Source organism: Stegodyphus dumicola, chromosome 5 (assembly GCF_044657685.1).
Source record: "Stegodyphus dumicola isolate Sdum_Otavi_A_Nest chromosome 5, ASM4465768v1".
NCBI classification, from domain to species: domain Eukaryota; kingdom Metazoa; phylum Arthropoda; class Arachnida; order Araneae; family Eresidae; genus Stegodyphus; species Stegodyphus dumicola.
The window spans coordinates 94,498,380-94,517,559 of record NC_140772.1 but is presented as its reverse complement, the minus strand read 5'-3'; the positions used below and the strand labels follow the sequence as shown (position 1 = coordinate 94,517,559).

At 30.3% G+C, this 19,180-nt stretch overlaps 1 protein-coding gene across 1 annotated transcript in view; it reads left to right on the top strand.

The window, feature by feature from the left end:
- LOC118183143 (cell adhesion molecule Dscam1-like) overlaps window positions 1–19,180 on the top strand; it is a 610,771-nt gene that overhangs the window by 428,753 nt on the left and 162,838 nt on the right. The window contains exon 6 of the mRNA XM_085816874.1: window positions 9,540–9,809. Within this exon, the coding sequence (XP_085673000.1) occupies window positions 9,540–9,809 (270 nt within the window). The remainder of the gene's footprint in view (window positions 1–9,539; window positions 9,810–19,180) is intronic.

Below are 19,180 nucleotides of genomic sequence, written 5' to 3'. Positions count from 1 at the left end.
ATCTTCTCTTTCACTAAAGAGACAGTTCTATCTAGCAATTGGTTCAAAACGCTGTCCCAGCATGAAAATTAAATTTCCAGTTTTTTAGGTAAAAAACGGCTCTATACATACTCTAATATTTCTCGCTTTTCTTAGACTTTTGAAATTACATTTTTGAGACACTTTAATTTTTCATTGGTTCTTCATCATTTATACAGCATCTAACAGATTTTCATCTTTTAATTATTTAAGAGCTTTCAATCCATCTAACAGCATCTAAATCTTTTGGTTTTACTTAAAGATACTTTACTTTAGTAACTTTTACATACTTATTTTAGTCAACTTAGTTTTCACTTTCAGGATTTTCGCCTATGAATTTTCAACATATTACTCACGTCAAGTGAAAAATATGTTTCTTCCGAGAAGTTTCAAGACTTAAATATCTAATCAGCAGAAAGATCGCCTTTTGTTAAATTAATCTCCCACTTCTCGGGAATGTTACTGGCATGATCAGTGATTTCAACCTTTTTTTTTCAATCTATAGCGATTAACCCTTTCCATTCAATGATTTATATTGCACGATAACGGTAAGAAGAAACATTTCATGAAATCTTGTAAGAACTCCAGTCAACATAGTGCGTGGAGCTCGACGGGAAGGTTTTGACCGCAGAACCTTAATGGTGGTATGTAGTGATTGTACTTCCACCTACTATTAGTTAGAGTTTGAAGAGGGTTATTCAGTCATTAACAATTTCGCTAGAGGTTTACCTTTTTTGTCTTGAGATAAGAAAGTTTTGCTCCTCTTTGGGAACTTTGTCTGAAGAACAGGGGAGGATAGAGCTACATTCGTTGAAATTCTATTCACCTGAACGATAACTAATCCAAGGTCTTCAATACGTAAGGCTGTTGTTTTAACTTAATCAGTTATTATGATTTGGATTTCTCCTTACTGTATTCCTCACCAAAATGCAAATGAAATAGCTGCTATTTAAACTGAGTGTTTCTTGTATTGTAAGACAGTGCGGGTTTATAGCCTGGGCGTGCATGCTGCGTTTAGTTCTTACCATTTCTGACAGTTGTAATTATTTGGCTTAGCGTTAGCAGAAAATTTGATTTTGACTCTCCTTTAAAATTAGGGAGCCAGCTTCGAATATAATTTGAATAGCATAGTCTTTGACTACTAGTCTGTGTTTTAATATTAAGCTGACTATTATGTTTAGTTATATGACTACAAGCTTTAGCTGATATTGTTAGCACAAGATAGTTTAGTTCTAATTTCCATTTAAATTAAAAGATTATTTTTAAAAGTTTCATGGCTTGTTCGCTATTTCAGACACAACGATAATTCGCTTCACGTCTGATGGTATACTAGTTTAAGATCAAGTAAAATCTCATAAATAAATTAAAAGGATAACTTACTGATAGTTTACATAGATACCAGTAGAAAATTGCAATGAAGGAGCTATCTTTTGCTAATCTGAATTTTGTAAGCGGAAAAGATGAGTTAGACAAACAGCGTATTCTCTGTTGATTACTGCATATTTTCTTTGGTTCTTGAACGTAGTAAGCGGCTGATTTTATTAACCAGTGAATTCGATAAGCCGTAGTACCTCAGCCGAGAAAGAAAATTGGTGGAATGTTTTAATCTCAAAATACATTTGTCGTCTCGAGAATTTTAAACAACCTGAAGTTTTCTCACCCCCTTCAAAATATCGTTAAAAGAATTAATGAATCCGTGAAAAGAAATATCGTTTAAAGAATTTTTAGAATTGAATTATTAAATAAACGAAAAGCATTTAATGCAATTTTAAGTAAATTAAGTAAAAATTATTCTTAAAGAACTTTGAGGAAACAATATGTTCCCTTTCAAACTTACTCAAATATTTATGTCAATACAAAATGCGAAATCATATGCATTTATCAATAACACTAATTTATTATTGAAAGAAATAAGTATTCATATTTACGCTTTTCATGCGAATGTGACAGTTAATTCAAACCCATACAGCACTCAAATCATTTTTTATTTAGGACAAAAGACTGTTTTTATATCAAATTATTAATTCTCTCTAATTGTCTTTTATGAAGATTTAAAACGTCGTAAAGTATTTTCTCCTTCTTTTCCGCATGCCTCCGGGATGCAACTTTAAGCATATTTGACGTGCGTTCAAGAGATCCAGAGTTCGAGAGAAGAGATCCAGAGATCAAGAGATCTCGGCGAGAACATTGCACATTTTTCATGTCTTATGATTCAAAAAACACTTAATGACTCTAAAAGGTGTTGATAGGGACTAGCCAAACAGAAGAGGATTACATGCACTACAGTCAGATATCTAATTGGTGTTTCAATGGCTAAACATTTTCTGCTTTAATAGTTTCTTACGAAGATGAGTTATTATACCTTTTCCTTTCTTTTAAAAGGTGTATTATGACAACAGCGGACAATTTCTTTGGTTGAAAGAATTTTGAGCTGTAAAGTGAAACATTAATTATAAAATGCAATGTTAATTAGTTATAGGATCTTTCGAGTAAGAAAGAGGAAGAAAATATTAAAATTTAAAATTGTATTTCTTACGAGCACATTAAATAATTAACAATTATGCTGTAAGAATTTACTAGCAGCTTTTATTATCAGAAATTATTTTTAGCAATTATAATTATAACTTATTCTGAAAAGTACAGGGATTTGGTTATTCGAAACTATCTTCACTCCCGAGATATAGTATGTTTTGAAAAATTAAGGTCTGTTTACGAACTTAGGTTTATAAATTTAATTCTTACTTTAAATGAAATGAATCTCTGAAGTTTTTGTCATAACTGCAAGAGAGCCATTTAACATACACATAAGAAATTCCAGAAATCTGAGCTTGAATCCACAAAACGTTTCCTTATTCCATTTTTAAATGGGAGAAAGAAATCAACGGAAAGCTGGAAGCTAGGATCTAAAAGATAATTTTCCGTCTCATTGATTTCTGCAAAAAAGCGTAAGGTAAAATAAAATATCTAGAATTGCGCGATAAATTAATGCTTGGTATCCAAAAGGCATTACAAAGCATTTAGAAAAAACGCAGCAATTTTGAACCACTTAGATAGCAAGATATAATTTTTATTCCATGGCAAAACATATGGGACCAACCAAATATTGCACGTAAATGAAGAACTTTGCAAGTAAGCGTATATGAAGTTAATTTACAGAAAGTTTTCTCAAAATTGTACACACATACGCAATGCTTTTACAAAGCTTTAATACTAATTTGGCTATTTGAATTAAACAGTTTTATAACTTTTCAGCTTTCTACATACTTTTCTTCGAATATTGTATCTTCATTCATATAATATATTACCACGTGGAACCTTAACAGAAGTTCTGAATTCCTTTTTAGAAATAAATCATCAGAATGCTCTTTAGTTCCATTTGTTATATATTCTATATATCTAAAATGCTTTCAATGTTTTCAGACTGATGTTCTTCAACACGAGGCTATAAGTTTTGTGTAATAAGCAATGTATATAAACACTTCTATGTACAGAAATGAGATGGCGGTAGAATGGAATGAATGCGTCATTAATGACTGAAATCACACAAAAGGTATTGATTTAGCATGCAAAGACTTTTTCAAAATGCCTTTCTTCTTTTGAAGCCACAAACAAAAAAGGTTATCTGAACACAACGATCACAAACACAGATATAAAATGCTGAAGGATCTGTTGACACCTAAATTACACGGGGTTAACTTTCATTTATTCCGAGGAATTCTTGTTCGCATTAAGGAGAAGTAAAACTAAACTACAGTAACTCAAACGAAGTGTAAAATGCAATTAAAAGGTTAGGTTGTTAAATCTTTCGCATCCGTAGAGGCCGAAATCTATTTCACTCAAACATCGGAAAAGCCCGTACGTATGATTTCTTTGATTTCTTGTTGGAATGGATGTTTTTCCCCCAAGACAAGCAGAGTGCTACAGCGCTAACAATAGCATAATTAAGTTAAGCGACATCTTCCTTCTTGGTCGCTTTCACCACTCTGTGCAGTTTTCCCTTGGGACAGGATTGCGACTTTGGACATCGATAGCTAAACTTTGACAGTAAACAAAAGATGGTGCATTAAAATAACAGAACTACTTTTAATCGCTTCAAAAGAATGATTGGCATGTAATTTAAGAGTTCCCGAAAGCAATGTATTAACGTGATGGGGGAAAGATAGAAAATGATTCAGACCTTTGAGCAATCAGCTGATGTCTGAATAGTCAGGCGTTTTGGGCCATTTCGATGTTAAAACTGATATTACGTTTGGTAGTAAAACTAAAAAAAAAATATAAATACGAGCCACAAGTACTGGCAAGATTTCGAGCACTCAAATACGTAGAGCAGTAGAATACAAACTTTTAAGTTACGGCAACTGAGAAAGCTTCGGAAATGGGAATTTTAAACATACATGTTAATAGATACAATTTAACTCGCTAAATACACAGGCCGGCCATGTGAGAGACAGCTAACCTTAAGCAACAGTCGTATTCTTAAGCACAGAACCAATCTACATATTTTCTCACTATTTAAACACTATTTAATTGAAATTCTGATAATGAATGATGGAATAAATAGAATGTACAGGAAGAAATTCACATTAAATAAGTTGTCAGCTCAAATTAAACTCCCATGTGAACTTCTAATTAATTGCATACCTTAAAACGATGCAATTATGATATAAATACATATGTGATAACTAATCTCCTAAATATTCAAAGGTATCAGTAGTTTTTGTTAGAAAGAGCATTCTGATATTTCAAATACTGGAACAAGTAAGTTCTTTACCACCCACTTGTACCTCATTTTATAGACTCTATAAAGTCTGTAAAATAAGATAATGTGCATCTATTTTTTATTTTGCAGGAATTTAAAGTATTATTCTGCGCGACATTTCAGCAACTCTTATGTTATATCTTTGTCTTCTGCATAACATAAATATAACGTCGTTAATTTCGTTATATAGTAGAGTAGATGATTTAACATGTAACTACTTTCCCAATCTTCCTTCAATGTTTGGAAATAAGCTAAGAAAACGCAATACTTAGCAACTAATCTCTCATTCAATCTTTATAACTCAGAAAAAAGATTAAAGCTCACTTTGGGGGTAAATTTAGCGGGAAGACTGCGGAACCTCATTATAAGCTGTAAATATTGCTTCCATTTTCAACCTTTGAAAGTTTTAGGTAGAATAATAAATGGTGTTGTCTTATTAAAAAATGGCTTTTGAACAATAATTGATGAAATTCGAAGAAAATTACCTGATTAATTCAAGAATGCGGTCTGAGCTTCGGTAATTCTTTAATGATCATATTTTTTAAAAATATGATTCTTCTGACACGAAAATTTTGACAAAAAGATGCACTATATTTATTATTACTTTCTTGTACAAGGTAAAGCAAATAATATAATCACGAAAAATTTCGGGTGTCATATTTCAAAAGAAATATCTATTTTGATTGTTCCCGGATCCATATGCATACATATACGTAGCAATTAAAAATGCATTTAAAATCGATTCAAATGGGGTTTTCATATAACATCTGCACGTAAGTATGTAACTTAAAAACAATAACTCGCATAACTCTAAAACGATTAGCCGTAGAACGTTTAAATATTGTATATGGAACTGCTATAACAACTAATTATGCACATTGTTTTTTATTGCAGTCCGCGAAACCGAACGCATGTACATAAATACCAACTACGTTGTCCGGCTCACAGGTACTCACCGGCTTTTTTTTTTTTTTTTTTTTTTTCGCAGTCGTTGGTCGTAGTGATATACTTTCAAATATGGCAGTCCTACAAATGACGAAAATATTCATATTTTACTAAAACTAAAATACAACAAAATTTTAATTTTCAATAAATACCAAATTGTAACTTTTAATGCGGTCTTCCGGTTGCCTTCAATCTGCTTGGAAAAGTTTTTATATTCGATACGAAAAAATAAAATTACCAGAATTTTGACTTCCGTATGCCAAAAATTGACCAGGATATGTAATTTCAAAATTTGCAGTTTTTGATATCATTTTCAACTTAGCTTGAGGGATCGGTTATTTAACTTCGAATATTTTGAGAAAATAAATTGAAATGATGTTTAGAAAAAATTTATAATAAACCGTCCAATGAAGTCATGTGGCGCCCACATCAGATTTCTTTTTATTCTACATTACAGCTTCATTTAATACGCGACTTAACACCGCATTTTACATAAGAATGCATATCTGTCTGTCAAAATATTGAGAATATTATGTACAATTCTCACTATTTTAATTTCTTAATTCTATAACACAAATTTCTACATGCATATTTTAATTAATAGATTAATAAAGATTAGTACAACAACATTCAGAATGGATTTGAATTGTTTTTGCTCTAAAACTGAGGTATTTAAGTCTACAGATACCTCATGATTGTAAAGAAATAGTAATTGTTGGTACCTCGAAATAACATAAACACAGTATTAAAAATAATTATCAAGTTATACCGCATTAAGCTAACTGATTGAATATTTAGGATATATTTTTGCATTCATTTGCGTTCATGAACACATGCAGAAAAATTTAGTTTTTCCTAATTGTTTTACATAATTAGATAACAAATTTAAAGATTTATAATTATTTTATTTGTAGAAGGTTATTAAAATTAGTAATAATTAGAAATGAGATTATTATTTAAAAATTTGAATTTTAAGAACTTTAAATTCATTTTAAGAATGGCTAAATGTGAAAATGTGTTGATTTTGAAAAACTGGTACAGAAGTGTTTTGAATATAATATAGAAAATGTAAAGGGTTTAGAATATTGAATATGGTTATGATGAATACCATCTTGCCGCCCAGACGATATAGTGGTTAGGAGAGCCTAACTGCGATTCCAAAGGGCCTGGGATACCGAAGGGCCTGGGTGAATGTAACTGTCTGTCCTTTTCATAGGAGGCGATGGTGGCCCACCTATTAGGTGCCTCCATAATAAAGAAACCACCACATCTGGCCTTAGAATAAATTAATGGACTCTGTTACATCTTTAACTGTTCACAATCTGCCGTTGGAAAAAAATATGATGAATATCAAAACGATAACCAAAAAAATAGAATAATTGTATGCAGAGTGTGATGAGGGAGTACTGGGACAAAAGAGAGACTCTGTCTTTACCTCTGTTGTATGTTCCTTTTATCCTCCTCATATCAGAAGATATAAACTTTGAAGGCTCCCACGTTATAATTTATTCATATAATTATTTTTATATATAAAGGGAATGTGCTAATTTATTTTTTATAAATGAAATGCATTGTGCAGTTGAAAAAGGCCAGTTGTCTCTAAACAAGGAACGGAGACCTTTATAAGTGAATGCGAAAGCAACACTTAATCACTCATGATATATATGAGCCAGGTTTAAGTGGTTTTGCCCAGCAGATGGAAATGTTTAAATTAGAGAAAGTTGTGGGAGTCTTCAGGTTAAATAAAGTATAAGTAAAATTTTAAATGTCTTAATAATAGTGAAAGGTTTGAAATTTGCAGTGTTTATGAATGATGTATACAAAATTTTTATACTTTAAAATGGCTTCTCTAAAATGAACTTATGGAAATTCAATTTCTGTTTTCTTTACCAGTCACGATCCTCTGACCATAGTTTTGCACAAAACTGCTACAACATACCCACACACACACATTAACTTTAAAACAACTTTTTTTGTTTCTTTTATTGTACGATAAATTTAATTATATATTTTTGCAGAATCTAAAAAGACTTTAACTTGATTATACAAGTTATTTGTCAAACAAAAAAAAACTTTGACAATTGCACAATGCGAAAAACCAGTTTCTTTTCTAAGGAACGAAGGTTTTTCGATATATTGTACATACGCAGCCCCCCCACCCATCAACAAGCTTGTACGCTGATTTTGTTGGAGAGGACTCGCCAAATTAGTCATCAAAGAATTCTTATTTTATCTATTATTGCATTATATCATAGTGTTTTTGTACTGAAGTTTTTGCTGTAATAATTATGTGTATCTACAGTAAGAAGAAATTTAATTTATCATAAACTGTGTATTATATTTCTACATCAAAGTTCGCAGATCAGTATATACTATAATGGAAATAATTTCATCAACAAAAATTAAAAAGACTTTTATTTGAACATTTACTTTGTGGAACGATTTTCGTCAAAACCTTTTCAAAATTTACATTGAACATTTTAATAACTTGATAACTATAAAAATGTGCAATTGTTTTAAAAGACTATAGTTTTTAAAATTATTATTGAATTCGAAATTTACAACCTTTAGTGAAATATCAAATTGCGTCAAAATTCTATGACGATATTTTTTTTTTTGTTTAAAATTTAATTTTACGTTATGGATTTTCAAAATTACAACTTTCACATTCTGCTGTTCCAATGCTTTTGCTTCCGCTTTGCTCACCCAACCTTTCTTTTGAAGGGGGGATATGTAAGGTATAACAAATTACGATGGCTGTTTTAAAAAATAACTGGCGAGATCAAAATTGACATTCTAAATTTGGTGCTCCCCCGTACGCTCATCAGTTCTCCCAAATTCGAGTTAATTCCAAGTTACTAAAACTAATATTGACCAATCTTAGCTTCGAATACTCTCTGCACCTCCGAAGTATAAATACTGAATCACGAGGACTACGTTTCCATTTTTCCTGACATCTACCACGCAAACCACTCGGCGCCACTTATGCTTCCCTGCCTGAAATGTGTTTATATAACACTATACACATTTATCAATGTGTATATAAAAATTATGTGTATTCAGGTATGATCGAAAAGTAATTTGTATGCCAAAGAAACAATAGCTGATGTGCCTAAAAATAAAGATGGTGATTCGCCGAAATTAGTTTTGCCAACGTCTTATTCTTGACTTTCCACCCAGCCATGTTTACCGCCAGAAGTTGAAAGTTTCGGATTCATGACTGCGCACTTAGTGTATTACACACACATATATGTAAAACATAAAATAAAAAGTACAGTCAAATTCATCCTATAATTAAATCAGAATAAACTACACACAAAACAATTAAGAAACAGAAGCGCAGTGGCAAACTGCAATAAATGTCAAAACCAAAAATGAAAACGAAACTTTTATCTTTCGCTGCATCGTCATTAGGGGGCTCGTGCAATAAAATAAGTACATAAATAAAATAAAAAAGCCTCTTTCTGAACCGAAAAAGACACAAATTAAGTTAAATTTTAAAATTAAGAAATAATTTTCGAAAAAACGTACTCTGTGTCTTTATCAGACCAAGCACTTCATGGAACGAAAAAAAGTAAAAAAGAAACCTGCTTCTGAACCGATAAAGACAAAAATTTTAGTTTAAAATTTTTAATTTTAAAATATTCTTAGAGTAACATATTTTTACTGCGCCGTAATCAACACCTACATATGCCTATGTATAAATATGCATAAATACGTGTGCGTATGTATGTGTATATCCAACAGATGTTTTGCTCGGTTATTACTCCTCTGTTTATATATTTTCTCATCTGAGACATACCTTTTTATTTTACAGATAAATTGTCAGTTTCGATATATCCCCATGAAAGGATCGCAGACATTGGAGAAATGGTTACTTTTAACTGCAGTATTCGAGGGTTTCCAATATCATCTGTGCGCTGGGCTAAAGATGCCAAATTCATTTTAGATGGCGGCCGAATTCGCATCATAGGTAGAAATCAGCTGATGGTGACATCTGTGCGTCGAGAGGATCATGGCATTTATCAGTGTTTCGCCAGCAATGATGGAGATTCCGCACAAGGAGCTGCTCAAATGCTGATTGGAGGTAACCTCATTATTCATATTCTGATTTAATTATCTTCTAGCTCTTGAAAGCTGGACACTTTCATCCGCTATACTGCATGCTATGCTATATGACAAATAATCTTTCCCGAGCTCGAATTTTAGGAGAAGCATGATTTGTGTGTGTTTTCTCATTGTGGGTGCAATAGGTTGAACAGACAACCTGTGACCACTGAAAGCGAGGCTGTCACTATTTCGAAAGTGAAACCCTGATGAATCTGTTCTCTTGCTGCTATCTAACGGCGTTGCACAAACTCATGAGCAGTTGTACAAGTGCAAAAGTTTTTCTCACTGTTTTATGAACATTTAATAATTTTTACGCTATATTCTGAAGTAATCATTTAGCTGCAAATATAATATACAAGGGACCAACCATATAACAGTTAGTTTATTTGGTCATAAATTCAAAAATAGCATGTAAGAAAATGAAGCATAGTTTTTATTTCCAGTCAGATTTTTTATTTTTGCAAGACATTGCTTCTCGGTCCTTGTGTATGTCAGTTTTTGTTCTGAAAGTTTCGTTCCCCAGATGATAAAGATAAAGATATCTTGCCTTTTCTGTGTCGAGTTTTTAAATTTACATCTTGCAGGAATGTGATAATCCGTTAACTATATTTTCTCTTCACATGTCTTCTTCTAGATAATTAAGAATCTGTTTGCAAGTAAGGTTAATGTTCCTCGCATTACAAAAAAGCGGCGAAACGTAGAGCTACCAAATTCTGAACACGCCTTATCCTCCACACGAACACATGCGTCTCGAAGCTAGAATTTTTAATTTCAAATTTGTTTTCGATTTATTTCGTTTTCTGTACGTGTATTTAAGGAAGTTTTGATTAATAAACTCAGCATTTTGAAAGCTGACCGACTGTTCGAATTAAAACATTTTTATTTCCACACGCGAAGTTGTTGGCACTTAGCAATATGTAAGACATTAATTCTTCCAATTTTAATCAATAAACTCCACTCATTAAAATCAATGTCTACCAATGTCAAATCAATCACGGGTTGAACTAAAATAATTTTACCTCCAAAGCGCTGACGTGTTGACGTTTATAAATATAAGATATTTAACTTTTGAATTGAATCTGTCTTAAGAAAAAATATGCTAGTTAACATAAACTTTAAATAAAATACCTTACATACATTTAAATATGGAATATCGATAAAAGATATTAAACTCTAATTAATGTACCTTAAATTTAATATTTAAATCTATTAATTCTGAAACATTTGCTTAATTTAGAAATTCAAATTTTAAGAAAACTACATTAATTTCTTTGAAATAATTCAATAATAACATATAATTTTGTAACATAGGAAACGAGATTTATAAAATTTGAAAATTTTGTGTAATTTAGATTACTTTCCTTATTAAATAACAGTCGCACAGAAAACATTTTATACAGTTTCATATTTTAAAATTTATATTTCAAGTCCACATTAGGAATAGAATTCATAATTCTTTCATCCAAAACAGAAACGTGTATGGGAAGCTGTACTAAAAACAAATTTTTTTTCATAACGGAAGCACTAAAATAATGTTTATGAAAGCAATTAATTTATTAAAACGAACCTGCAACGAAAGCATTTCTATGACTTTTGCATTTGATTAAATATTAATTCACAGCTCTTATGTTTGTTATCTTTATTATTAGACGTATATAGAAACTTCAAGAAGCTATTAAAATCTTGGAAGATTTAAAACAGCAGCGAATAGATTTATTGACCGTATCCAAAAAGCGACTGAACTCTTTCACTCGCTTGGCAACCTCTTCACCCATCTCAGTTATTCTTTTATTCTACAAAAGGAATAAATAGAATTTGAATTAAAACTTTCTCATTTCGAGAAAAATTTGGGTAATTTAATAAATGATCTCAAACTTTTACAAAGGACTGAAGCTCATGATTTTCAATTGACGAGGATTCTTATTCAACCTGAAAAATATAAACTTTTGAAAAATTAGCAAAGATGTACGGTGGAAAATAATCGCTATTATTTGGCTCAGTTCAAAATGAATAATGAGTTGAAAGTTTAGATAGCAAACAGATACTTTTTTCTACTTCTGATTAATATTCTTCTATCTTTAAACAAATAACACTTGCTCGTGTAATGCAAAATCGATCCTAATTTCACTTTGCTTCTTGGCTTTTTATCAAAAAACCATACGAAATTTAATCGTCTTTTTTTTAATATTTCCTCCCCCTATTTTTTGTCCTTCAAAATCTTTATTTTTGTGTTTGCTTTACATTAAGCTGATCGTTCAAGAATGACTTTGACTACGTTTTAATATTATTTACTTTTTACCAAGTAGAATTAGTCATATTTTCGCGTTATTCACTGTCATAATTTTTTTCAAGCATAATTGGTGATCTATTAAACTTTCCTTCGTAAAAAAAGTAGAGATATGTTGTAATAAACGACAGAAAGTTCTCTTCTTGTTGCATGACAGAAATACGGATATTGATGTTTAATTGCTATATAAATCTTCCAATTTCTTTTCAGACTTTCGTAGAATAAAATCTTCCTATTTAAAATGGAGAAGTCTTTATTGACAGTAAAAATTATAAATACAAGTAAATTCATAATTTCCTTGTCCAGCTGAGTTGCCTCTTTGCATGACTTAATTATTTAACCGTAAGACATATTTTAAAAATAGTAAAGGCCTTATCTACAACAAACAATATAAATACAAAAATATTCATAAATTCTTTATACATTTGAGCTTTACATACGCAGATGCTTCATTTTTAAAATATGAGACTTATTTTTTGAAAGGTTTTATAAAGGTATTGAAAATTTTAATAAATTTCATCTGTTTGCAGCAAATGATGAAATTAAAAAAATCTTCCTCGAGTGGTGGTTTAGATTTATTAATATTATCATTGTTATTATATTAAATCTCATCAATATACATTTAATATATAAGCAGAAACGAAACGATATGAGTCTGCATCACTAAGATGAAATTATCATTATATGACCCACAAGAATAGAAAACTTTATGTTTTTTAATTTTATCGTTACAAAAAACATGTTTTATTTACAACGTATTTCTAATTTTCAATTTGCAGTTAAGAGCTATGTTATGATTCTCAATCCGATATCAGTGACCGTTTTATTCTGCCAATATCTCCCTTTCACAACTTTTTTTTTTCTTCTTTAAGATACATGGGACAATAAGGGATTTGTTGGACTCCTTGTTTAAATATATGTCTTTGGAGTTTTTGAGATAAATTAGGCTGGTAGATTTGTTTTTTAGATTTATTCAGGTAAAAATCAAAAGCATAATATATATATTTTCCTAGTAGGTTATTGCTTCCGATGAAGGCCCAAACGTTTTTCTGTTCAATATTATTGAATAAATTTTAGTTATATTCATTACTTTTCGGTGCTTTATTGTGCGCTTCTTCTAATCCTTTATTGCAATCCATACAGTCCTTACTGTATTTTTTCGAAAATTTGATTTAATTCGGTTGCAAAATACAACTTCAGAATGGATGAAGTACTTAAGTCTGATAAACACGTCGGAAAGAATGAAGTACTTAACACTGCCTGATAAACACGTCGGAAGGTATGGAGTATTTAACACTGTCTGATAAACACGTCGGAAAGGATGAAGAATTTAACACTGTCTGATTAACATTAGTACTCTTTTGCATTTTTTCTCTTAGTCTAGATATTTTACTCAATAACAAAAATGTTTTTTTTCTTTCCTCAATTAAGAAACGCGGGTTTTTTTCTTTAGCGTTCATTAGACCCCATTTTAAAGTAACTTGTAAAAAGGAGGTGGAGAAATTATATTAAAACATCTTATGTCAATATGCACGAAGCGATATTTAACGATAGCCCCTATTCAATGAGGCAAAAAGAAAAGCGAACAGAAATAATTAACTAATGAATATCCCAGTATCTATTAAAAGTATCACTTTATTTGTTCCTCTATTTGCAATACAGTCTGTTTTGTATCAGGTATGCATTCATAGCAACGACCTAGCACATTCAACAATCATTATTATTATTTGCTTAGTATCCTAATCCAACTGCACAGTTAGAGCAAATATTCATTTTATTGTCATAACAACTTCAAAACTGAATTATTTTATTTAAAATTTTCTTTTTGAAAATATCAGAAGGGTATATGCTGTTTCTATTTGGTATTTGATGATTTTAGTTTCACTTGCATGAAATTGTTCTTATACCAAGTTTTTGTGTTTTTGTTTCCTTGTATGAAATAAAGGAAGCACTCTAATCTCGAAAATTTTCCGGTATTATATTTCAAAGAAAATATCCATTTTGACCGCTGTCGAATCCATTTGAATGATGGTTTTGCATAACATATGTACTTACAGACAGAATAAAGGATTGTCAAATAGACTCAAAATGGATTCAGAAGAAATTTTCTCGTGACGCCCGTACGTTCGTATTTATGTACGTATGTATCTCGCATAACTCAAAAACGTAGGCACAGAATTTTGAAATAAGCATATATATATATATATATATATATATATATATACCAACTCTCTTACCCGGTTCGGTGAGCTCAGTATTTTATTTTATATATTGGTAACTTGTACAATTTTTCCTTTAAAAGTGATTGCATTATATTTTTCTTATATTCCAATTAATGTGTTTATGCCTTTAGTTAATTTGCATGCAAGGGATGTAGAATTATTTACAATTTAAAAGTTGTTTAAGTTGGGATAAGCTTAATTAGGCGACCATTTGCTTACATTTGAAAGACCATTTGTTTACATTCTTAGTAGAACAGTGAATTTAGTCATTCAGTTACACCAACTTGTGTTTTTTTTTTTTTTTTCTAAGTGGGACCAGTCTTCCTATCCGCTGGCCAAATTGCTTGTTTTGCGTAGATACTCTAATTTTAACCGTAAAAATTACTTTTTTAAACTGCTTTCAACTGTATCTGGTGTTTTACGTTTTCCGGTATTTCGCTAATTTCAATAAAGGTGCTTTGGTATTTTATATATTTTTGCCTTGTCACAGAGTAAGAACTGAAATGATTGAATGAGAAATATATCTCTAATGAAATTCAAGGAAATGAGTTTAAATGAAAAGCAGTGAAAAATATGTATAATTTAATGAGCCATACAAAGAAGTCATATGGTTTGCACATCAGATAATTTCTGATATCTAGATTGCGGAATAGGCTTATATAGTTTATACATTGTTCTTGCAACAAACTTTTGATAAAACAAATTAACATTAACTTTCCCCATAGTATTATGCACAGAACTAACGTAGGGAATATACAGAATTCTTAACAGCAAGTATACTGCTCATTTCTGAGCAAGATATATCTGAAAGCAAGATGTTCAGTGTAAATAACTTCATCTATGCAGAGATAAAAGTCATAAAATAAAAGGCGCATGGGAAAAATAAATTGACGCAATACAATTTGAAGAAATATTCTCAATTATAATTCCAAGATTTCGAGACACTTCAGGATAAAAAAAGGAAATCTTTTATAAAAGCAACATTTTCTCTAACATATAACAGAAAATATCGAATACATTGCAAATGTCAGAAAAAGAAAGAAAAATTTAATTATTGCATGGTAGCTGCCAGTGAAACCCTGAATCTTTTCCTGGAATAGAAGCAAGAGGACATTTAAATATCCATGTTCTGATTAAAACATGACTGATATTTAATCTTAATCCTGACAAGATACTTTTTCTTTGGGTTTGGCGAATGTAACGATTCTGATATAAAGCTTCTTAGTTAATATCATGCACACACGCGCGCCTCAGATATACAGATGCATTATCATCTAGTATTTTTCGCAAAAGCTTCCATATTTCCCCCTAGAACAATTGAGAAAAATTATATTACTACCTCAACTTACATTTAACTTGCTGATTCTCAATATATTTTTATCCTACATTCATATATTTCTGACCAATGTCTTTCGAAGATGTAAGATATTTTTTTTTTTAGAATTATTTTAATCCAATGGGCTATGTCTATAACTACTGATGCACGAACGATATATTCATGTATATTTTTTCAGATTAATTATTATTGTGTTTTAACGTATGAGTAAGTAATATTATTCTGCTTAAATATGCAAATGTTAAAATAAGAAGTTAAAAAGAATCGTTAATCCTCTGCACATAATTACATACGTATATAAAGTTTAATTAAAAATTTCGCTAATGATAACTCTAATAATAAAATCAAAACATATTATACTTTCAAATTTGATCATTTTAAACGCCACAGTTTTGAAAATGTCAACAAAGAGATTTTAGACGTTGTTAATCATGCCAGAAAAAGAATTTCACAAAAATCATTTTAAGCACAAAACACTTTATTCTTTGGATTGAACTCTCTTGTCTATGAACGACAAGATAAGAATCAAAACACAAATTATCAAAACACAAACTATAATTTTATGATAATTCTGAAATTTATCAGTAGCATCATTTGAAGACTTTCTATTATAGACACACTGAAACAGAACTAGTATATGATTTAAAATAGCGAAAATATAAAATGTCCAATCAAAATGAAAAAATAAATAAATAAATAAATAAATAAAAGTTGTAAAAAATTAAAGCCAGCAACGGTTAAAAATTACCGATAAATCTTATTGACATATTACTCAATCTTCATACCATTCCAAAATACAGTAAACGTTTAGATTTCTCAATGAAGCTTTAAGCGTTGGCATACACTGATGTTCAATTTCTTAAAAACATGGCTTTACAAAACTCTTTTTTTTTTTTTTTTTTTTTTTTTTTTTTTTTTTTTTTGTCTTTTTAGAATTAACTTTTTTATGTGTTTACTTTATTTATGAAAAATCACGCTGATGGCGCGTACGCCGCATAAAATTCGATTCAGCAGCAAAATAACAAAATATTTAAAAACAATATATCTTTAGAATTTCTGATAGATAGTCTCGCCAGATGGAGATCCCCCCCTCCCGTACAGTGTTGCGGCTGCTTGATTTGAAATCGTCGAGTTTTTATTCAAAAATTCGTTAAGTTTTAAAAAATATGAAATTGATAATAAAAGAAATTCGAAATTCAAAATTCGGGATTCCAGGTGCCCATGCTTGGGTGGAGGACTAAGTTATTTACAATTTAAGGGCTCTAGGTATATATATTTTTTTTCATAATGCGAGAAACATGCATACATTCATGTAAATTCTTCATTACGTAATTTCTTTAAATATTGTTACGAATTTAGCATATATACGGATAATTTTAGCGACATTGTATGTAAAATTATTGTATTTTTCTGCATAATGTAATATGAAAATCTAAAAGGAGGATGCTGTGCCGGAAAATAAGAATATGAGCGCAAGTCTGTTTAACATTGAATAAATGGCTATCTCGCTAAATTGGCGAGATATCGCCAAGCTGGTAATGGTTTTGGGTACTAATTATTGTCCCCAAATTTGGCGAGAAATCGCCAAAGCCGCCAAACATGGTGACCATTTAGCGACATTTGGGTCCGGTCCCTGTATCTCCGTAACAGGTAACTGAATAAATGTAACTGGTGACTATATTTATCGTATCTGGCCCTCATAAGTCTTCCAGTAATTTCGAGAAGCAGAAAGCACTAAAAATATCTCGGCAGCCGGATGAAAACCATATAAGGGCCGAAAAGAACATCTGCACTCAGTTGTTGTGAGTTTGTGAACACCTGTATGGGTATTTCTGCAGAAATTTCAAGACCTCTGAAGTTTTTATTTTGATAAAATAAATTTTACAAGCCTCTCATCGCACTTGTGTGCATTCAGTCTCTTACGAACCCGTATGCACAGTATAATACAGGGCGATAATTTTTGGTGGCAACAATCTGGAAAGTGATACGTCGTTTATAGTGATTCAGCGCAAAATGCCCTTTCGAGACTAATATCCCATTCGGGACTAATGTTCTTTTTGGGCTAATAAATGTTTCTCAAAGTCATTACAAATAATAACATGTTTGATATTAAAAAAGTTGGGAATTTGGACACCTTCCCTTAAAAAAATCAATAATAATCTTTATTTTTTCCAGAATTCAGGATCATCCTGTATTTTGAAAAATGGATTTCTATCTTAAATATTCACTTTTCCATATTTTACTAGATTTCAAGATAAATTTTCTCTAGATTAACGAAATTCTGCGCGCATTATTTAACTTCAAAGCAATACTTTTATTTTTGTAAAAGATTTCACTTTATATAAAATTATTGAAAAACTTAATCTTACTTTTAGATAGATGAATGACCTTATTACTTTAATAATTCTCGGTTGATAGAAACTGCTATTATTTATCTAAATGTTTAAAACTTAATAAACCAACAAAATGAAATCGGTTACCTTTATCTTAAAATTCTCAATTTAAAAGAATAAACCTTTTTGACAAAAAAAAAAAAAAAAAAAAAAAAATTAAACTTTCATATCATTATTCTCATATTTCTAAGAAAGTAGTCACTAACACCGTTTCTAAAATGACTCTGAGATTTAAAAATATTTGATCTGATGTTAAAGACCTTCAAGAAATCCAATATCTCAAAATTACACTAATTAATAGTCAAATTACTCATAATTTTATTAATTTAGTTCTTTATAAATTACATGTTACGTTGTTTTAATTTTTCTTTTTCCTTTATGATAGAAACACTAAAACTAAATTCGGAAGTATTTACTGGATAAACAACAATTGCAAATATCCGTGTAAATATGTAAATTTTGCCATACATTCTTGCAGATTCTTCATTATTTAATTTCTTTAAATAAATAAAGAGCAATAATATTTGATGGCAATAATTTAAAAAGTGATGTTTATAGTGAAATGCCATACAATTCCATTTTGAGAGTAATATCTCTTCTGGTTCACCGCCCTTCGGAATAATAATTCCAATAAATGGATAATAAGATCTTTATTCAGAATGAAATATATATTTCGTAAATATGAATGTAACGGTAATAAAAATATTTTAAGAAATGGTCTTTTATTATGATTCATGAGTGTTACTATATAGCGTTAAAGTACAGTTACCATATAGCGTTCATTTTTTTTTTTTTTTTTTTTTTAAGTACTCTTTTAGGGTTACTAAACGCTAGTCTAGAAGAGCTATTAAATTAAAGCTGGAGAATAAAGCAAGAAAAATAATATTTAACGCGTAAAACTAGTCACACTACAAGTTTCCATTAAATAAAGTATATTCGAGAACTACGCTGCAACATATACATAATAATTCTATTTTCGCGGCACTATTTTCTAGAGAGCATTAAATAAAGTACGCGATCTACGAAATCGACAAATAAATTCTTAGATGCTTTAAGTTTTAGATTGACGTTTTCTAGATTATATACTGCATGAGTAAACTAAATGCTCTC